Below are 23,000 nucleotides of genomic sequence, written 5' to 3'. Positions count from 1 at the left end.
AGTTATTTTTCTTAGCTCTGACATTAACCTCAAGTCCCTGAAGTACAAAATAAAATATTATTCAAGTGTCTGCAATCACCCCCTGAATGTAATTAATTTAGTGGTCCGTAATAACCAGCTTAAGTTGACATCCATTATCCCACCTTCCACGCTACTATGATCCATTGAACTATCGGGCAGGAGTATGATGGATTTCTGTCATTTGACATACATGGCTCGACTTGGCCCTCAGCTCATGTAAAAATGAATGAGATATTATGGCCAATCAAGTGGAAGGAATATGATCCCAGAAGGAAAAAAAACTTTCCAAAATAGGTTTGACTGTAAACCCTGGACCAGCATCTTGTGTTAAAAGGCCCAGTGAAGTCAAAAACGTGACTGTTCTGTGGTTTATAGGTCCACACTATGGAATAATACTGTGAAATTGCATACACCAGGAGGTAAATTAGTTGATAGACCAACAAGAAATATAGTTCCAAGCCTCCCTGTCAATAACAGCTAGATTTTGTTTTTCCAACCCCTATCAGACCACTCCCAGTCGTAATAAAATTACTGCTTGAGAAATTGCTATTTTTTTTTTTTTCCGAACCTTTAAAATTGAAAACAATCACATTAAGGTACTTGATTGTTACCGAGAAACTATTTGTTATCATGGTAAAACAAAAACAGTGGCATTGGGCCTTTAAGGGTATATACCCAGGCTGACCTAGATGGAACCTTTCAGGAAGATAAACGACCATTAGCTTTATTTACTGTTATAACCTACAACACCTTATCTTAGGGTCAGTCTACACACACTGTACTGTGGCACAAATAACACACAGCAGCGACTGCATTACATGTGACTAAAGGAGGTCAAAACACAAACAATACAACACGTTATAGGATTACTGAGAGGCTAACTTCTATTGGTAATGGGATGCACAATAAAATGCATAGAACATGAATGGCATTGTGTCAATGACTGTAATTCCCTAATCATTGTAGTGTATAGCAAAGCACCTCAACTCCTCCACAGAGTTGAGAGCAGACTAGAGTTTTTGAAATGAACCTCCCGACTCCTTCGAGTCGCTATGCAGTCGATACTTCAAAAACATACTTTCTTAAACCCTTACCTTGTTCTTATGTTTGTCCTCGGTTGTTGTGTGCCTTTCTGTTTGCTGAAATCCATACTTTTTAATAAAACCTTAATCAAACACAATACTCGTATCGTCTGACAGCGACTCGATGTAGCCGGAGGTACACTCCGCCCACTCATGTCTCCACACAACTCCGTTGATGTGAAGTGCATCGTTGAGTCTTACTTTGCTATGTAATGTGCTGTACACACTCAAAAATTCCCTTATTCTATAACAGAAATGCAAACATAGACAAGATTAACAATATCCTTATTGGAGAACTGTAGGCATTGCTTTATTTTCTATTCTACTACCGGTAGACTACACCTCAGTTTACAGACTGTTCTGCACTACAGTTTTACGTGCCTCTAATTTTGGCTGTCCTTTTAGTGCACATGGCTTGCAAAGGGTCCGGGGGCACTGGGTTGCAACGCAATGGAAACATTCTTGGGCTTCTGAGTTATACTACATCGGTAGAGGTCAATTCTTTATACAGTCTAGCTGGGGGAGTGTCTTCAATAGGAACTAGCTACTGTACACAATGAACACAGTGGCACTGGCAAAACAAACAATTGGTCACATTGAATTGGAATCCTAAGTCCTTTCTCAACCAAGGTCATGTGAGTGTGTAAGGGTGACAGACTCGTTATAGTAGCTACAACAGTAGCCAGCTAACATGCTGGGAAACATGTATGTGTCCAGTTGCAGGTGGTGCATTTTAATTTAGAAAATGCTATGTTACAAAAAATATATATACAGTACCATTCAAGGGTTTTTGTTTATTCATACTATTTTCTACATTGTAGAATAATACTGAAGACATCAAAAGTATGACATAACATATGGAATCATGTAGTAACCCAAAAACAAAACAAAATATATTTTGGATTTGAGATTCTTCAAAGAATCTCAGTTGAAACCAGGATTCATCCGTGAAGAGCACACTTCTTTAGCATGCCAGTGGCATCCGAAGGTGAGCATTTTCCCACTGAAGTCGGTCACGATGCCGAACTGCAGTCAGGTCAAGACCCTGGTGAGGACGATGAGCACGCAGATGAGATTCCTTGAGATGGTTTCTGACAGTTGGTGCAGAAATTCTTTGGTTGTGCAAACCCAGTTTCATCAGCTGTCCGGGTGGCTGGTCTCAAACGATCCCGCAGGTGAAGAAGCTGAATGTGGAGGTCCTGGGCTGGGGTGGTTACACATGGTCCTTGGTTGTGAGGCCAGTTGGATGTATTGCCAAATTCTCCAAAAACGATGTTGTTAGAGAAATTAACATGGAGTGCTGCACCAGATGACCTGGCCTCCACCATCACCCGACCTCAAACCAATTGAGATGGTTTGGACCGCAGAGTGACGGAAAAGCAGCCAACAACGCTCAGCATATGTGGGAACTCCTTCAAGACTGTTGGAAAAGCATTCCAGGTGAAGCTGGTTGTGAGAATGCCAAGAGTGTGCAAAGCTGTCATCAAGGCATAGGGTGGCTACTTTGAAGAATTTAAAATACTACATGATTCCATATGTGTTATTTCATAATTTTGATGTCTCGTCTTTGGCCACATTCACGTGCCAAACAAAAACAACTTAATGATTAGTTGACAATAGAGCCTCCCACAATACAGGCGATAGCTGCTGGATGAAGTAGGTGAAGATCAAATACAGAAACTTGTAGTCAACTGCAGTCAAAACTTTGACCTTTGATCACATGATTTTTGTCAAGTTCGTGCAATGTAGTCTGACCATTTTTATCCCCATAATGCAACACACTTTGAAAGACAGTGACTAACGATGGTCACCAACTTAACAAAAGTGATCCGCTCGAAAGCACAGTTTTCAAAAATAGAAGGCAATCGGAAGGAGGCAAGATCAAGTGGGACAACTGGCACAACGATTTCTACTAGTTACCACAATCACAGAGTAAAAATTGTCTGTATCGTAAAAATGTTGCTTTTATGGTAGGTTATTCATAAGGTTAGCAGTGTGGTCAAGGTTAGGTTCAAAATCACATTTTAAGATAAGCAACTGTAGAAATAAGCAGGGTTTGTGACTTTGTGCCTGTGCTAACTAGTGACGACCATGCACAACTCCGATATAAAGTGTTTTTCCTCAAAGTTGCTGGGATTTCACGTGTCCTACTTATATCAGTACACTTGTAACAACCTAATTTTTGTTAACCAAATTCGACACTCATTGACCTCCATACAAAAACTCCTTGCTTGGTGTGTGAAACCCCTCCGAAATAACATCAAAATCATGGGCATTCATATGGAGTTGGTCACCCCTTTGCTGCTATAACAGCCTCCACTCTTTTGGGAAGGCCTTCCACTAAATGTTGAAACATTGCTGCGAGGACTTGTTTCCATTCAGCAACAAGAGCATTAGTGAGGTCGTGCACTGATGTTGGGAGATCAGGCCTGGCTTGTAGTGGCGTTCCAATTCATCCCAAAGGTGTTCAATGAGGTTGAGGCCAGGGCCCATGTGCAGGCGAGTCAAGGTCTTGCACGCCGATCTTGACAAACCGTTTCTGTATTGACCTCGCTTTGTGCACTGTTGCCACAAAGTTGGAAACACAGAATCGTCTAGAATGACATTGTATGTTGTAGCATTAAGATTTCCCTGGAACTAAGGGGACTAGCCCAAACCATGAAAAACAGCCCCAGACCGTTATTCCTCATCCACCAAAAATTACAGTTGGCACTATGCATAGCGAAAGGTAGCGTTCTCCTGGCATTCGCCAAACCCAGATTTGTCTGTCAGACTGCCAGATGGTGAAGCGTGATTATCACTCCAGAAAACGCAGTGTCCAGTTGCAGGTGGTAAGTTTGAATTTAGAAAATGCGGTTATAAAAAGAAATCCATTATTTGCTTCATGAAGTAATCCAATGTGTATGCCACCATCTTGTCTATTTCAAATCTTCTCCCGAAAGGATGAGGCGAGAGGGACAATTGGGCCAAAAATCTGTCTAATTTCTTTTCTTTTTTTTTCGCTCACCAAGTAAGGAGTTTTTGTATGGTCAATGAGTGTCGAATTTGGTTATTAACAAAAAATGTAATGGCTTATTTGTCTAATGTGGCTTATTTGATTGAATGGAAGTTTCGTAATGATTAGGTTGTTACAAGTGTACTGATATAAGTAGGACATGTGACATCCCGGCAACTTTGAGGAAAAACACTTTATATCGGAGTTGTGCCTGGTTGTCACTAGTTATCACAGGCACAAAGTCATAAACCCCGCTTATTTCTACAGTTGCTCTTGTTCTACGAACATGTGTCCACATACTTTTGGTCATGTAGTGTAGATGTTTGACCGAATCGAGAACAAAGAAAGAATTGCCAATACCAGCTTAGAAGAAAAATAAGGAGACGTTTTGCATAGGCAAACCTGTAACATCCAGTTATGGATAAAAACATATTTGGTTACATCACATTGTCTGGTGTACAATCTGTAGCTAGGAAATACCTATGATGAATAGCATGAAATGGAAGCATCAAAAATCACCCGCATTTATAAAAGGTATCATCATTACTTGTAGCCTGACATTAGCAACTTCATCCAATATTGTATGGGGCAAGCCTATATTGTAAATGAAAATAATGAATTTGGATTTCAAATTTAGGGGTTAAAATTGAAGGTGCCCTATGTGTCCCAAGCACTAAAGGCAGTCTCCCAATCGCTGTAGCTAGTTAGCTAGCTATATAGTGGTCTATTCGTATTTAGTCTAACGTTATTTCATTGACGCATTTTGATACTGACCTTGAACATGGAATGGGTGATGGAGTTCAAATTGGGTCTGCAGGTAGCATATATATTTTTCAATAATAAATTATCCGCTCTTGACAATACTTTGAGGGCCGCCATGTTTTTGGAGCTAACCACCAGTCTTCAAAATGATGAGCAACGTGGGCTACCGGGCGTTTGTGTTGTGTTGTGTGTGTGTGATCCCAGCTGGTTAAATGACACTGAAACTAGAAGGGTGTACGGGGCGGGGCTAGCGGAGGAGAGACAGAGGCTCGGCGAAGCTCATTACAATTTAACCGTTTCGCTGCTAGCCACTCATGGGTCTAAGTGCTGTGGGCTTTTGTTCTAGCCTAGCCCATATGCTATCAACCGATTTAAAAATAACTATTCATTTTGTTATACATGTTCTTGGCTGGAACAAGCCGTCACTGTGGGTTCCCTAAACCAGCATTGACTGCACTATATAAATGCTATCGCCAAGAACATAATTATATGCAATTAACAGAGTGGACAAATCCATGGATATATTTGGAGCAAACATGTCGTGGATCAAAGTGCCGCAGAAAAATCAAATAAAGACCTTTCATCACGTGAATAATCATAGCGTCACGTGACAGTGTATTTAGTCATGGCGGACGACTGCAGACGACAGGGGTTTGAGCTGGAGAGAAGGATTTTTGAGTTGGACAATAAGTGCGCCAGTCTCAGAACTGAGAAACAAGGTATGTGTACGCAAAGTTACAGTGATCAAGAAAGGTAATGTCGCGTTGATGCACCTCGTTCAGTTGAAAGCTATTTTCCGCTAGCTAGCTAAATTCGCTAGTGCTACCTAATTAATACCATGTACACTTGTCCAATGTCGTAGCTAGCTACTATACTAATCGAACGTAGCTGGCGTAAAAAGACCGCGTTACTTCGTTGGTCACCTTGGTATTGCAACAACCCTAAACCACAGTTATGACAAAGCATACGTTTGCTAGATAACTAGCTAGCTTGGTGGGTTTGCTGGGGTACGTAGCTAACGTGATTTAGCTAGTTAAGTTAGCTTTAGCGAGCAAGCTTGGTAGCTAATTCTGTACTAGGTAACGTTTAGTTAGGTATCGTATAGCTAACAGCGTTAACTTAATGTCGACAAAGATACTGTCGAGCTATGGTCCATTTATGTACTTTTCGACATTCAATGCCTATACTAGTATTGTAGCTAGATTGCACAATGCCCTTTGTAACGTTAGTTTAACTAACAACTTCAACAACCCATCGACTTGCCACAAACAGCGATGTTATCCTGTTCAGATCCGCTGAATCAGGAGAGAAACCGTTAACTATTTGGCCGCAGAAACCGTGCACACCACCCCGTGCCCTACCCAACGTTAGTGGTTCAAGCTGTTTTATAACTAGTCTATTCTTAAATACTGCTATGCTGCATGGATTAACTAGCCTAACACGGTTCACGTATTCCACGTTGTGTAGTTCGTGTTCACGGCCAATTATCCAATTTAAATTACTACCATCTCTGATTTTGACATTAGGCACTGCATACACTACTACTGATTCTGGTGAAATAAAATGGGTGTCGCTAAACTAATGTTTAATATGTGATACGAGTAATAGTTAGTCTCTAGGCTATGACAGTGTAGACTATGTCCACCGTTGTACACACGGTTTTTTACAGACTAACTCAAGGGGGAATTTCCTTACATTCTATGCCACTCTCTGTGAAACGACTTAGTAAAGTCATAGATATGATCGTTCTTTATGATGACTAACACTAATTGATACATTGAACTCTGTAAACATGAGAGGCACTGTTTACATATAGGCCTGTAATATGTCCTTAACATACTTTATTTTCTCCTAGATGATGACTATTTACAGAATGCTTCTGCGATACTAGACAAGTTGAAAAGCTTTTACAGACAAGGGGGAGAGAGTAGCAGTCTGCCTAAACTGCTTCAGGATTACACTCAGGTATTGCAGTTCATTAAATATAATTGTTCTAGATAGATTCTAGACAAAATGTTTTAGGCTAGGTGTAGATTCCAATGTTATTATTCAATTCCCTACATATCTGATAAAGGAAATGGTTACCATTTTGTTTTGGTGAGATATATGGCATGCTCAGGCTGGATCACAAGACTAGCAAATTCCCCCAAATGTCTCTTTGTGTCTGCACAGAATGTTCCACCTGCTGTTTGAAATCGGATGATAGTACTCAATTGTATTAAGTTGTTGTCATCCAATGACATGAGCTTAAATTAGCCTGAAGGTGTGAGAGCGCATACACACTTCTCTGTCCTTGATGCTGGAAGTTTCAACTGACTAGTGTCCTCTCACTATGTTCACACATTTTTAAATGTATTCTTCCTCGCTGCCTAGAAGCAACTCAATCACAGATCTGTTAGTGAATGCAATGTTTTCATCCTTTCACCTGTCAGACCATAGAAGATCAGTGACTACTTTCAAAGATGAAAGGACAGAATGATGGACTTCAAAAAAAAAAGTAGTGGGGCTAGGCCACAAATATGGAAATCAGAAGAGTTCAAAAGATTTGAATGTTAATTTCAAAGTACAGTGAAAAGCTGTGACTTGACACATTTGCTACAGACATTGACAACTTCCAACCCACAGTCTGAGTTAACCACATCATCCCCACCCACCATAACCAACATATGTTGGTGACAAGAGCCAGGTGGAGATGGAGATTTTCTTGCACCCTTCGCCTAATTGATGGAAGAATTGGCCAACAGCTTGTGGACAAATCTAGGCTCTACAAAAAGTCTGCAGTTCACCTGCATTAGAGTTGAAGGTGGCATGTGATACCTGTCAAATGTTAACCAAAAATAAGCACACCAGACCTCAATGGATGAATTGCACAACTATAATTGTCAAATCATATTTGTGTTAAAGTGAAGAATGAGACTAGTGTGTATTGTTCGGTGTGTGTAGGTGATCCTGGACATCACGTTCTATGAGGAGAACAAGCTGGTGGACCAGGAGTTCCCAGAGGACTGCTCGCCATTTAAGATCCAACAGCTGCTGCAGGACCTCACAGAGCCAGAGGTGTTGGCAGGGAGGCTGGCACCGGCCCAAGAGGTGTGTGCAAGAGATTCAGCCCATCATGAAGGGCAATGCAAGTGCCAAGGTCCTCATATGCACATAGAGTATTTTGTTCACTAGTTAGCAATTTGTTATTCTTCAATAACACAAACTCCAAAGCAAATCGTGGGGGAGGAAAATGGTTTTATTCAAAGAGGTCAAATCATACAGGGCGGTAGATGGTCATTCTCCCCTGTCCTCAGTGATGCTCTGTAAGTGGTTCTCTCCAGTGATTATCTCGCAACAGAACAGAGGAACAGCATGTAGTTATAAGACCCATCCCTAGCCTGTGGTTGACCAATTAGAATTCCTTGCAATAATACTAGCCAATGGCCAAATAACAAGTATCCTATTTCAGAAGACAATGTCCTCACATGTCTCTGAACCATTGATCAATAATTCCCTATTGCAGAAATAAACACTTTACATTGATCATTAGTTCTATTCTTGTACTCTGTCTCTGCGTTGTGTATTTATCGTCCAAATATTATTACACACACACTTGTTAACTGACAGCTCTCCCTGTTCCAGGTGCAGTCAGTCTTGGGGCTAGAGGTGTTGGAATGCCTCTACTGGAGACGTGGAGCACTGCTCTACATGTACTGCCACACCCTCCACCAACGCAAGCAGTGGATCAAGAAGAACAAGGCCACTTTCCTCAAGGTAGGGGCACCTCCACTCATTTGGCCAACTTCTAACTTGATATAGCAAGCATGACTTGAATTTCAGTGCTCCTACCACTAGCAGAGTGCCTGTTATTAATTCTCAGTTTGTCTTTTTTCAGTGTCTTCAGGAGGGTGTACGCTACCTGATGAGGATGCTGCAGGTGAGGAACTCTGTGAAGCTCAACGACGGGGTGGTGTTTCATGACTCTGCTACCGCCAACTTCCTGGCTGAAGGTATGCATCATTGGATTGTTATGGCTTGTTTTTAATAGTGTGCCAATGTTGCACATTTGTTTACTTGACATTATCAAGACAACCTTTTTCTTTACTTGATTTATATTACATCCTTGTTTTGTTGACTATTCTTTTTTTCAAGGGATGAGAAATTGTCTGATTTATTTTGTTTTTCCAACAGGCATTTTCTCAGACACACACCTGTTGACGATGATGTACATCGGGGAGATGTGTTTCTGGGCAGTGAAGTACGAGGACTGCAGCGTTGATTCCACAGAACGCAAAGAGGACCGGCTCCACTTCCGGGACATTGGGACACAGATCCTGCACAAATACGTGCTGGCCTGTGAGGGCCCTCTTCAGGGCCAGGGCTGGAACACTGAGAATGCCAAGGAGATCCTTAGTATCTTACAGTGAACTGGGGAGGGCTCTGTGGACAAGTTCCCCATAGGGACTGATATTGGCTCAGATTCTCAAACCCCAAATTGTAATGCTAAGCATTAAGAGAGGGGGAGGGGTAATCTGACCTTAGATCCGTTTCTATGAGGAACTTTTTCCCGTTCTGAAAGGCTCCGGCTGAAATGGGTGGGCAAGGTTGGGGAAGAATGAAGGGGCAAGGGTATGGAGGGATGTTAACAATTTTATTCTCCGTGTCTCCTGAAAGAAGCACTTATCTTCCAGATTCTGGACTGTTGGACAGGCATGTGTTATGCTCTGAGAATGTGGTAGAATAATAATATTAAAAGATTAAGAAAATAACACATTGTTACAAAAATAAAACAAAGATTGTTTGAAGATTAATGATAATCCACCTGGTAATCAGACATCGCACAGCAACTGTTTTTATTTATTTGTTTTTATTTTTAAAATTAATTGCATTTATATAAATATATATATTAAAGTTAAGGTGGGGAATACAGAGTTGGAGACTGATGGATTCATGAACCTTTTCGAGTATGTACAGTTTTGTTTAAGATATCAGCTTTGTAATATGCGACTTCTTTTTCTCACTTATAAAACACAATTTGTTTTGCCCACACTTTGGCACGGAGTAATGTCCCAGTGATGGAAACTTTGATATTTTGATAGTATGCATTTAAATGGAGAATCTCTGTGGTGTTCGTTTTGAAGGAAAATGTTTTTCATTTAATTTTATGTCATTGAAAATAAATACTGTATGTTGGTTTCAAAATGAGTTGTAAAACGTATTGCACTGTATAACTACAATAACCACAATGCACCTCTTTCACGCCAACAACAAGGAAGTGGGCGAACTACCAACTACAAGAAACGTCAGCTTCGTTGTCAACTTCACTTTTCGCAGTACTTAGCACCCTATTTGAGCTTTTATAAATGTTTAGCACATAGAGGACAGCGTAGACGCATTATCATTCTTACCAAATCAAAAGCAAGATGTCAGGGAAAAGTCAGAGCGACGAATCTGTAGTTATACGAAGTCTCAGACATTTCCGAGAGAAGTACTTCAATGCAAGGAAAAACGTCAGTGATCAGGCGCATGCAGCAGAAGTCACCAGTGAAGATGCACCGCCGGGCTTTTTGGACTGTTTACCCGTAAGATACAGGCCTTATAAACGCCATTTGGCTACTCCACAAGATTAGATTTTTTGTTGTTGGGATCAAATCAGAAATGCCATAACATGCTGTGAGTATAGGGCAAGTAACGTGGAATATTTTAATTTATCGGACATTTGATAAATGTACTGGTCATCCTTATGCATTGGGTGGGTAACCTATTAATCAAATGTATTTATATATCACAGTGCTGTACAGACACCCAGCCTAAAACCCCAAACAGCAAGCAATGCAGGTGTAGAAGCACGGTAGCTAGGAAAAACTCCCAAGAAAGGCCAAAACCTAGGAAGAAACCTAGAGAGGAACCAAGCTATGAGGGGTGGCCAGTCCTCTTCTGGCTGTGCTGGGTGGAGATTATAATAGAACATGGCCAAGATGTTAAAATGTTCATAAATGACCAGCATGGTCAAATAATAATAATCACAGTGAACAGGTCAGTGTTCCATAGCCGCAGGCAGAACAGTTTAAACTGGAGCAGCAGCACGGCCAGGTGGACTGGGGACAACAAGGAGTCATCGTGCCAGGTAGTCCTGAGGCATGGTCCTAGGGCGCAGGTCCTCCGAGAGAGAGAGAGAAAGAAAGAATTAGAGAGAGCATACTTAAATTCACACAGGACACCGGATAAGACAGGATAAATACTCCAGCTATACCCGACACATAAACTACTGCAGGATAAATACTGTTTGGCCAGAGCCTTTCTTATTGGACCAGTTCAGGTAGTCCAAGTCCATTTTCTTTCGTTTGGTGGTGCCTATGAATGTTTGGTGAATATGACCCTGATGTGTATCATCAAAACAGTCGTATGCACCATCATCAACCAGCAGATTCAATACTTTCAATACTCTCCTCCTTCTCTCCCCATCTCTCTCACTACAGGTGGACCTACAGTTCCTGATCATGACCCTGCTGTCTCCTGTGGACCTCTGTCGTCTGGGGGCCACTAGTAGCTACTGGAGGGCTATGGTCAGAGACCCCTTACTATGGAGATACTTTCTGGTCAGGGACATGCCTAAATGGCCCTCCATCAACCATGTGACCATGCCCCGGTTAGAGGCCTTACACACCCCTCTGTGTGTGGGGGAGAAGGAGATGGAGGAGCCAGGTCATGACTTCATGACAGAGTAGGTACTGGTCTGAAACTCAGGTATTGGGATGCATGAGGAAGACAAGGATTTACTGTGATATTTGGTAATCTTACATAAGTTGAATGCACTGACTGATGCTCTGGACAAGAGTGTCTGCTAAATGACAAACATGTAAGTAATGAAGCCTTGTCGAATGCATATATAGTTTAGTACCCAGGCTATGGAAAGATTGTGAATGCATTTGGTTGGTAGATTGATTTTCCAGGAGGCCATATAAGTCAGACTTGTCAAGACATTTTGCTTGAGTCATTAGTCGTCCAAATGTATTAGTCACTCACTTCAGCAATGGAACTGTCCCTCCCTGCCTACCTAAGTAATAATTGCCTGTCTCTTCTTAGTTATCTAAAGGGCTACCCAGCCTGCAGACAGCAATGGTTTCCCCAGAGGCCGCCATACAGCGTTGTGACTTCCTTCCTCCAGTCGCTGGTGCCCACCGCCACTGAGCCGCGCTACGCCATGTTTGGCCCCGGCATGGAACAGCTGGATGTCTCCATGGTGACCAAGCTCATGCACACCCCAGATGTGCTCCTTGTAGCAGGGATACCCCAGAGACAGATCAATGGTGGGTTACCCACTGTCCTCTCTGATCCATCCTTTTACAGGGTGAACCTCCTCAAGACTTTCTGTTGCAGGCGAAAGCAAAATCAGAGTTACAATAAACATGTTTATTGTAATCCACAGTTACAATAAACATCCACCATATTGGTGTTACCTGAATTGTATTTTCTTACAATAATCTCAACAGTTGAATGCTGAATAGGTAAGTTAGGTACAGTACATGGTGAACCGTAGTAAAACCATCCGGCACTAGTACTGACCAACCAGAAGCAGTTGCCAAGTTCTGTGCTGTGGTGGGCGGCCCACCTAAAGCCTTTGTTTTTTGGGGGGGCTCACCAACTAAACAAAACCAATGTTGTTTTTTCCAGGTATTGGATCTGGGATTAGTTACGTGTACAAAAACCAGCACAAATTCAACATTCTGACTCTCTACTCAACCAACAGGTTAGTGTTATCACTATTGTCCTCCTATGACTGATAAGGGATGTAGAGTTACCATTCAAGGTATTGCAATGGCGCTCATGTGCATGCGTGTGTGTATGTCTACCATTACCCGTTGTGGTTGTGTGTACAGGGCAGAGAGGGAGAGAGCCCGCATGGAACAGCAGAGTGTCAGCAACAAACTCTTCATCCAGGAGGGAAGGGACCAATCAGGACACCCACATTTTAGCCCCACCCCTCAGGTCCAGGAAGTGTGTCAGGCGGTGGATGGGTTCATCTATGTGGCCAACGCAGAGCCAGGAAGAGGTAATAGCAAGATTCCATTACATTCCTCATACTTGCTTCTATTCCTAGGGCCTTGTTGTCTCCTTGCAGGCTTTTTGGTCATTTAGCAGATGCTTACTCTTTATTCGTGACACAATGTAATCGCGATTTTCTGTATTTCAATCTCATTTTCTATGACTGTATGTGGCATGCCGTGTATTTAGAAATGACGCAGCTGTTTATGGCAACATCTTTACAACTTCCCTGTGAAAATGTCACCATATGATGTGTCTGTCTCCTATTAGGTGATGATGGGGAGGTGGAGTGGGCTCAGATCCAGGCGTTGGTGGACCCTGCCTTAGGCTCATCCTCCAGACCCCTCCTGGTCCTGTCCTGTGTGTCCAGAGAGGAACCAGACCAGATCAGAACCACCAGCTCCAATAGTACCAGAACCCCCTGTGTGGATATGGCTCAGAGACTCTGCCTGCCCATGCTGCCCAACCCCTGGATGGTGAGTCAGTCTCTCTCTGTCTGTCTGGTCTGGTCTGGTCTGGTCTCTGTAGTGTGTCTGTCTTGTCTTTGTGAAATACCCTTTATATTTGGCCATGTCTCTTTCCAGGTTCAGGACACAGTAGCAGAGTCTCTGTCTGGTGTCTTAGATGGGATCTCCTGGCTGCTGGGGTGTTCTGGTCTCAGGCTGTAACTACCTGTCCAAGGAAAAACCTTCAGGACCGAAACAACACACTAAAGAACCGGCACAAATGCTTCTGAAGGAATGTTTTCCCTCTGATGTGCCTTGTTTCAATGAATCACATAAAAAACGTTATTATTGGGTAAATAATACAGTGTATTGTTTTTTGCCAATAGTGGGTTGTACACAAATAAAACATACGTTTTAACTGTAGCTATCAAATCAAATCAAATTTTATATGTCACATACACATGGTTAGCAGATGTTAATGCGAGTGTAGCGAAATGCTTGTGCTTCTAGTTCCGACAATGCAGTGATAACCAACAAGTAATCTAACTAACAATTCCAAAACTACTGTCTTATACACAGTGTAAGGGGATAAGGAATATGTACATAAGGATATATGAATGAGTGATGGTACAGAGCAGCATACAGTAGATGGTATCGAGTACAGTATATACATATGAGATGAGTATGTAGACAAAGTAAACAAAGTGGCATAGTTAAAGTGGCTAGTGATACATGTATCACATAAGGATGCAGTCGATGATGTAGAGTACAGTATATACGTATGCATATGAGATGAATAATGTAGGGTAAGTAACATTATATAAGGTAGCATTGTTTAAAGTGGCTAGTGATATATTTACATAATTTCCCATCAATTCCCATTATTAAAGTGGCTGGAGTTGGGTCAGTGTCAATGACAGTGTGTTGGCAGCAGCCACTCAATGTTAGTGGTGGCTGTTTAACAGTCTGATGGCCTTGAGATAGAAGCTGTTTTTCAGTCTCTCGGTCCCAGCTTTGATGCACCTGTACTGACCTCGCCTTCTGGATGATAGCGGGGTGAACAGGCAGGTAGCTATGGTACTGTAATTAATATTACAAAGATTAATGAATGGTTTTGATATTACTACTACTGTGTACTTTAGAATCGTATTGAATTATATTTTTTGGTACCTTTTTATTTAGGGAAATCATGCAGTTATTCATCTGTTTCTTTCATATAATTGATGGAATTTCATACTACGAAATGTGCATTGTTTTATTTTCTTTAATTATTCATATGGTTATTTACCCCTCTATAAGTTGTTATAAAGGAACTGAAAATACATGCATGTGTATGTACCTCAGTGAAGTGTTGTTTCTTTCAGGACTGTGAGTTTGGAGTACATGTGGAATAGTCCACTGTTTACCAAATGGTGTGCTGTGGCCGATTTTGTTTTCGGTTGTTGTTAAAGACCACGTTTTGTTTATTCATTGTGTCAAAGTAGAATTCCAAACGCTTTTGGTGGGTCACAGCACAGAAACATTGGTGAGCTGAGTGTGTGGAACAGACAGGCATTTGCTCTGTAGTTCATCTTATTTGTCTAAAGTGGCTTCCAACCCTTTTCATTTCTTCCTTTATCTGCACCAATGTATATATATATATATATATATATATATATATATACAGTATATAATTCAAAAGTTTGGGGTCACTTAGAAATGTCCTTGTTTTTGAAAGAAAAGCAATTTTTTTGTCAATTAAAATAATATCAAATTGATCAGAAATACAGTGTAGACATTGTTAATGTTGTAAATGACTATTGTAGCTGGAAATGGCAGATTTTTTAATGGAATATCTACATAGGCATACAGAGGCCCATTATCAGCAACCATCACTCCTGTGTTCCAACGACATTTTATGTTAGCTAATCAAAGTTGATCATTTTTAAAGGCTAATTGATCATTAGAAAACCCTTTTGAAATTATGTTAGCACAGCTGAAAACGGTTGTTTTGATTAAAGAAGGAATAAAACTGGCCTTTAGACTAGTTGAGAATCTGGAGCATCAGCATTGTGGCAAAATGGCTTAAGGACAACAAAGTCAAGGTACTGGAGTGGCCATTACAAAGCCCTTACCTCAATCTATAGAAACTTTGTGGGCAGAACTGAAAAAGCGTGTGCGAGCAAGGAGGCCTACAAACCTGACTCAGTTACACCAGCTCTGTCAGGAGGAATGGGCCAATATTCACCCAACTTATAGTGGGAAGTTTGTGGAAGGCTACCCGAAATGTTTTACCTAAGTTAAACAATTTAACTCAATTAGATTGTTTATGTAAACTTCTAACCCACTGGGAATGTGATGAAAGAAATAAAAGCTGAAATAAATCATTCTCTACTATTATTCTGATATTTCACATTCTTAAAATAAAGTGGTGATCCTAACTGACACAAGACAGGGAATTTTTACGACAATTAAATGTCAGGAATTGTGAAAAACTAAGTTTCAATGTTTCGGGTTGAGGTGTATGTAATCTTCCGATTTCAACTATATTTAGATATGAAGAAGAAAGGGACACCTTTCACCTCTTCCATGTTTTCAGATGAGTGTAGACTGGAAGGAGAGGAGACAAAGAGAGGAAGCCATTTTAAAGTTTTGAGATGCACCCCCTGCCTCAGGTTGCTATACCAGTTCTGGGTGGTTATTTTTCTCTGAGGTCAGCATTGGCACGCTGAAATGAATTCACATCTGTCTGACAGGGGGAGGCGAATGTTCCTGTTTCCATCACCAGGGAGCAGGCCTGCTCCTGCTTCTCAGGGCCAGGGGAAGCCGTGTAGAATGTAGACTAGTTGGAGCTTTTTGTGTGAAAAACAAAACCTAAAATGTCTAAACACAATCAAGAATGAACTGTTTGCTGAAAGATAAAGCATGGATGTTATTGTCTGATACAGTACATTAAGAGCCTGAGCCCCATGAAACCCCTGGCTGGCATAGATTGAAAGAGGTGTATAAGAGAGTTGACTAAATGACCTCTCATAAACCCTGTTCAAATACAGTTCTTTGAAAATGCACCAGATTTGTCTATTTCCTCTAACGTCTCTCTGACGGACCATGCTTTGGTAGGTGACCATGATACTACAGTAGCACCTTTGCTCTGACCTATCCATTCATGTCAGATATGGGCGGACAGGAAACCGAGTGCCTTTTATCATTTTGTTTTATTCATGTCCCTTGTGGACGTAAGCAACTGATTTTCATCCCTCCCTTGCACACACTGTCAACTGTAATAGGATAATGTGCCAAATTCAATGAAGCACTGATGTACTTTAACACCTGTCTTTTGTTCTAGTTCCCTTGGCAACAAAGTGGAGAATCGTCTCCCCAACCTTCTCTTTTCTGCACCCCGTCTCAAAAGGTCGCAAAATTGTAGTAATCATCGTCACGGAAATACAGATTTAGAATGCAGTCATAATTGGTGCAATTTGGGTGCATTAAATCCAGTGTGAATAGAGAAGGGAGATGGCAGCAGCGCTCTCTAGATGGTGAAATCAGACTGGGCGTAATAGAAGAAGAGTGAGGGCTTTACTGTGACAACTGCCCCTTTTATACAGCAGGCTGCTCTAAACAGGATGTACAGTTGAAGTCGAAGGTTTACATACACCTTAGCCAAATACATTTAAACTCAGGTTCTCAAATTTCCTGACATTTACTCCAGGGAGTAAAAACTCCCTGTCTTAGGTCAGTTAGGAACACCACTTCATTTAAAAAATGTGAAATGTCAGAATAATAGTAGGGAGCATGATTTATTTCATCTTTTATTTATTTCATCACATTCCCATTGGGTCAGAAGTTTACATACACTCAATTGGTATTTGGTAGCATTGCCTTTAAATTGTTTAACTTGGGTCAAATGTTTCGGGTAGCCTTCCATAAGCTTCCCACAATAAGTTGGGTGAATTTTGGGCCATTCCTCCTGACAGAGCTGGTATAACTGAGTCAGGTTTGTAGGCCTCCTTGCTCGCACACACATTTTCAGTTCTGCCCACAAACTTTTTATAGGATTGAGGTCAGGGCTTTGTGATGGCCACTCCAATACCTTGACTTTGTTGTCTTTAAGCCATTTTGCCACAGCTTTGGAAGTATGCTTGGGGTCATTGTCCATTTGGAAGACCCATTTGCGACCAAGCTTTAACTTCCTGACTGATGTCTTGAGATGTTGCTTAGATATATCCACATAATTTTGTCTGCCTTTTTTATGGCGGTTTTGGAGCAGTGGCTTCTTCCTTGCTTTAGCGGCCTTTCAGGTTATGTCGATATAGGACTCATTTTACTGTGGATATAGATATGTTTGTACCTGTTTCCTCCAGCATCTTCACAAGGTCCTTTGCTGTTGTTCTGGGATTGATTTGCACTTTTCGCACCAAAGTACGTTCATCTCTAGGAGACAGAACATGTCTCCTCCCTGAGTGGTATGACGTCTGCGTGGTCCCATGGTGTTTATATTTGCTTACTATTGTTTGTACAGATGAACGTGGTACCTTCAGGCATTTGGAAATTGCTCCCAAGTATGAACCAGACTTGTGGAGGTCTACAATTCTTTTTCTGAGGTCTTGGCTGATTTATTTTTCCATGATGTCAAGCAAAGAGGCACTGAGTTTGAAGGTAGACCTTGAAATACATCCACAGGTACACCTCCAATTGACTCAGATTATGTCAGTTAGCCAATCAGAAGCTTCTAAAGCCATGACTTCATTTTTTGGAATTTTCCAACCTGTTTAAAGGCACAGTCAACTTGGTGTATGTAAACTTCTGACCCACTGGAATTGTGATACAGTGAATTATAAGTGAAATAATCTGTCTGTAAACAATTGTTGGAAAAATGACTTGTGTCATGCACAAAGTAGATGTCCTAACTGACTTACCAAAACTCTAGTTTGTTAACAAGACATTTGTGGAGTGGTTGAAAAACGGGTTTTAAGGACTCCAACCTAAGTGTATGTAAACTTCCCGACTTCAACTGTATCTCCCTGCTTCTCCCTCTACTCAGTCACTTAAACACACACGGACACAGTCAGCTGGATGTTTTAGGGGTGTAAATGTAATATTGAATAATATTGAAAATGAAACTTAATTGCCCCTTCTGCCTTTTCTTCAGTTTCAGTAATATTCAATTATATATTGACAACCTCTGTAGGAGGTTGATTTTACACATTTACAAACTCATGAGAGATCCTTAATTTGAAAGTGTGTGTGTGTGTGTGCATACACCTGTGTGGGTGTTCCACCTAGTGTGGGAACCCCCCCCCATTATGCAGGGAATATTAATATAATTTGTTATTACTGTCTGGCGGTCTGCTGGAACCCAGTAGGGGCAGGGTAGTCTTTTTCGCCTCTACCCACAGAGGGAAATGGAGATGGCTTGGATTTGTATGGAATAGGGGTTTAGGGACTGGAGGTTGGACCCAAGGCAGGGACTGAGACTGGAACTAGAGCTGGAGCTAAATCTATACACTTGGAGGGTGGGGCTGGTTCAAGGGTCATGTTCTGGAAGGGGGATGGGTTCCAGATCGACGGCTGCTTCTGGTTTCCTTCCCTCCAGGATATGTGACGTCTTGTGGAAGAAGAGAGAAGAGAAAGAGAGTATTTGTGTGTGTGAGTGATTAAGTGATTGATTGTCTTTCTCTCTTTCCGGGCTTGGTTTGTGTGGCATCCCAGAGAACCATTTAATAAAGACTGGTGTGAAGAGCCTCACAGCCATCAGCAACAATGCTGGATAAGTGTGTGTGTGTGCGTCAGTGTGAACAGTGAACAGAACACTACGCACAAACCAATTTACTTCTTCATGCAGTCAATAGTCAGCTGTTACATGTATACAGAACCTGATGTAATTACACAACTGTTATCAAAAACATTACAATTCAATGCAACCATGTGCTATTGGAGAAACTTGAAGTCCCCTGGTAGGCTGGAATCCCCTGGTGGGATATATTTGTGCTGTATTAGGAGGTGACACAATGTGAACAGTGTTGCACAGCTTAACCAAACACAACCATAGGTTTCTAGGTCAGCTCCTGGAGAGGGTGATTAGTAAAATATAGACAAATAAAGGGTGCACATGAAAGGGAGGGAACAAGGACAGCGAAAGAGCAAAGGTCAATGAGGGAGAGCAGAGAAAGACAGAAAGATGTCATTGCCATGATTGCAAAATATTGAAATGTTCAGTACACGGCATAAGCGACAAGCTGCTCTTAGCTCGTCTCTTTGTCTCTCTTCTCTGAGTAAATAAGATCAGACCAGGCTTACCTCAATTTTTATGTAATGTAGGAAATGTATTGGACAGAGAAGTGTCTCCTGTATAGACTCAATAGTCATATTTGACCCCTTCCTAGTCTAGCTAGATTTCTGTATGAGTATGTTTTCTCAGTATATAATGTAGATACTGTAGTGATGTCAATAATGGTTTGATTAAAGTTTGTTAAAAAAATATATATATATTTTAAAACAGTTACAATCAAATATTGGTGGTTTAAACCCCAAAATTGGCAAAACCCTAAATTCAAAGCTTATGGTTGATTTTGGCATGAGCTGCTTTTTAAAAAATAGTCTCTTTTACCTTGTCTACCACTCATACATGCACATTGAAACGCACACACACACTTCCCAAAGGCACTTTTTCTGAGCGTCTCGGGTAAGGTTCCCTTTTCAATCAAAACTGCGAACTGACAAGCAGAATAAATCACTCTTACCCTGGGAGAGAGCATGTTTGAATATGCTGTTTGTTGTCGCGTGACTATTTATCCCGCACAGACAGCAAACATGGTTTCATTGATTTCATTGAATCCAAAGTGCAAAAAAAACATATTTACCTCACAAATATGCGCATTGAGCATGGGAAATACAGTCTACAGTTGTTGTTTTTTTATGATTATTAAATGTGCTGTGCATATTCTCCAGTTTTTTCTTATATAACATGACTCAAGTCACTTTTATACATATTGCATCTATGAATCTTATTTTACACATCTAAATCCACCATATGTGGAAAACAGAAACAGGTAAAAGTCATCAACCCTTCATTCATCCCTTTCTCTCATTTGTTTTCCCAATCTTTCACTCCTGCACCCGAAGTTTTAGCTTGTGGATTTTTTTCCTTTCTTTTAAATGTTCTATCTTTCCATTCTTTTTTTCCTCCCTGGGTGGCTTCCATAATGAATCACTCTTGCTCTGGGAGATAGGATGTTTGAATATGCTGTTTGTTATTGCCTGGCTATTTATCTCACACAGACTACAAACATGGTTTCATTGATTTTATCGAATCCAATGTGCAAAAAGTCACATTTACCTTACAAATATGCAGTGCACATTGTCCAGTTTTTATTTAATAGGAGCCAAGTTCTCTTTATAAATGAAGCATCTATACATTTTATTTTACAGAACTATATACACTAAATATAAAATACATTTTTTTTAATGACAATAAAGAGAACCCCCTCAGTCACCACCCCTTCATTAATCCCTTTCTCTCATTTGACGTTGGATGGTGTATACCATGTGTATCCCGTACATATGACAAGTACATCTTCAAACTTGATTATGTCAAGCTCCTTTCAAGATAATAATAAAAGTTAGCCATGTAGTAATAACAAAGTAAAAGTGATAGGAAAGTAAATGCAATTCTATTTTGTTTTCACAATGTTTCAGTCTTGCACCATGTTGTTTTAGCTTGGGGGATTTTCTCCTTCTTTTAAATGCTCCATCTTTTTCTTTCTCTCTTCCTCCCTGGGTTCCTTCCTGTACTCACTTTCCACCCCCACCTTCCCTCTTTTCATCAGTGTTAAGTCCTTGATTTATATTCTGTGATAACAGCCAACATTAAAACACAAACAGACTCTTATAAATGAACATTTGCATGATGCATTCAGTGATTAGAGTGGGCGTCTGTTTTAATTGTCTTGTTTTGCCACTGACTGGGGCTCTAACGTTGCTTCTCTGTAGATCCTCCACATCCAAACAGAAGCTACACCAATTCACTTCAATTTTCCCAACTCAGTCCATCCCTCCATAAGTCCCATGTGGGTTTTCTTTATGCGTCTGACTGGGTAAGGAGTCAAGATGCATTGCGCAAATGGCGGGTGAAACCCATTGTCAGACCCGATGTGAGGCTATTAGTCTTCATCAGATATAGACATGTGTTCTCACATCTTCTCGGTCCCATGAGATGAAGTGGACTTGTGTATAGGGTTCACTTCTTTATGACTTACGTCAGTTCTAAGTATGCAAAACCCGGTATATGACTTTTTATGCTTTGATTATTGTCATTTCTAAACAAACACACACACACACACACACACACACACACACACACACACACACACACACTCTTGTCCTTCCCAATGAAAGCATGAATGCCATTAGGTTGTGCCTTTGTGGTACAGTTGAAGTTGGAAGTTTACACACGCTTAGGTTGGAGTCATTAAAGCTCATTTTTCATCCACTCCACAAATTTCTTGTTAACAAACTATAGTTTTGGCAAGTCGGTTAGGACATCTACTTTGTGCATGACACAAGTCATTTTTCCAACAATTGTTTACAGACAGATTATTTCACTTATAATTGACTGTGTTACAATTCCAGTGGATCTGAAGTTTACATACAATAAGTTGACTGTGCCTTTAAACAGCTTGGACAATTCCAGAAAATTATGGCATGGCTTTAGAAGTTTCTGATATGCTAACTGTGGATGTATTTCAAGGCCTACCTTCAAACTCAGTGTCTCTTTCCTGACATCATGGGAAAATTTAAAAAAATCAGCCAAGACCTCAGAAAAAAAATTGTAGACCTCCACAAGTCTGGTTCATCCTTGGGAGCAATTTCCAAATGCGTGAAGGTACCACGTTCATCTGGACAAACAATAGTATGCAAGTATAAACACCATGGGACCACGCAGCCGTTATACCGCTCAGGAAGGAGACGCGTTCTGTCTCCTAGAAATTAACGTACTTTGGTGCGAAAGTGCAAATCAATCCCAGAACAACAGCAAAGGACCTTGTGAAGATGCTGGAGGAAACAGGTACAAAGGTATCTATATCCACAGTAAAACGAGTCCTATATCAACATAACCTGAAAGGCCACTCAGCAAGGAAGAAGCCACTGCTCCAAAAACGTCCATAAAAAAGCCAGACTACGGTTTGCAACTGCACATGGGGACAAAGATGATACTTTTTGGAGAAATGTCCTCTTGTCTGATGAAACAAAAATAGAACTGTTTGGCCATATATACCATTGTTATGTTTGGAGGGAAAAGGGGGAGGCTTGCAAGCTGCAGAACATCATCCCAGCCATGAAGCACGGGGGTGGCAGCATCATGTTGTGGGGGTGCTTTGCTGCAGGAGGGACTGGTGCACTTCATATAATTGATGGCATCATGAGGTATGAAAATGATGTGGATATATTGAAGCAACATCGCAAGACATCAGTCAGGAAGTTAAAACTTTGTTGCAAATGGATCTTCCATATGGACAATGACCCCAAGCATACTTCCAAAGTTGTGGCAAGATGGCTTAAGGACAACAAAGTCAAGGTATTGGAGTGGCCATCACAAAGCCCTGACTTCAATCCTCTAGAAAATGTATGGGCAGAACTGAAAAAGTGTGTGCTAGCAAGGAGGCCTACAAACCTGACTCAGTTACA

General features: G+C 41.0%; 3 protein-coding genes across 4 annotated transcripts in view; 2 read left to right on the top strand and 1 right to left on the bottom strand.

Moving 5' to 3' along the window:
• Positions 1-5,071, bottom strand: part of oxct1a (3-oxoacid CoA transferase 1a) — a 109,629-nt gene extending 104,558 nt beyond the window's left edge. The window contains exon 1 of one of the 2 annotated variants that reach the window (XM_029638389.2): positions 4,873-5,071. In XM_029638389.2, the coding sequence (XP_029494249.2) occupies positions 4,873-4,977 (105 nt within the window). In that variant the 5' untranslated portion in view covers positions 4,978-5,071. Of the gene's footprint in view, positions 1-1,115; positions 1,223-4,872 lie in introns of those variants that run through there. The other variant, XM_029638390.2, reaches the window with a different exon arrangement.
• A 391-nt stretch (positions 5,072-5,462) lies between these two features.
• On the top strand, positions 5,463-10,044 carry rimoc1 (rab7a interacting mon1-ccz1 complex subunit 1). The gene is made up of 6 exons (XM_029638393.2): positions 5,463-5,579; positions 6,716-6,825; positions 7,804-7,950; positions 8,485-8,616; positions 8,738-8,852; positions 9,034-10,044. The coding sequence occupies exons 1-6, from the start codon at positions 5,486-5,488 to the stop codon at positions 9,267-9,269; spliced, it is 834 nt and encodes a 277-aa protein (XP_029494253.1). The 5' UTR covers positions 5,463-5,485; the 3' UTR covers positions 9,270-10,044.
• Positions 10,045-10,095: 51 nt separating this feature from the next.
• fbxo4 (F-box protein 4) lies at positions 10,096-13,757 on the top strand. Its single transcript, XM_029638391.2, has 7 exons — positions 10,096-10,424; positions 11,322-11,566; positions 11,929-12,152; positions 12,517-12,592; positions 12,723-12,895; positions 13,159-13,364; positions 13,473-13,757. The coding sequence occupies exons 1-7, from the start codon at positions 10,266-10,268 to the stop codon at positions 13,554-13,556; spliced, it is 1,167 nt and encodes a 388-aa protein (XP_029494251.1). The 5' UTR covers positions 10,096-10,265; the 3' UTR covers positions 13,557-13,757.
• Positions 13,758-23,000: the final 9,243 nt, after the last annotated feature.

Source organism: Oncorhynchus nerka, linkage group LG27, assembly GCF_034236695.1.
Source record: "Oncorhynchus nerka isolate Pitt River linkage group LG27, Oner_Uvic_2.0, whole genome shotgun sequence".
Classification (NCBI taxonomy): domain Eukaryota; kingdom Metazoa; phylum Chordata; class Actinopteri; order Salmoniformes; family Salmonidae; genus Oncorhynchus; species Oncorhynchus nerka.
Note: the sequence above shows the minus strand (reverse complement) of the source record. Positions and strands in the feature narration are given on the sequence as shown.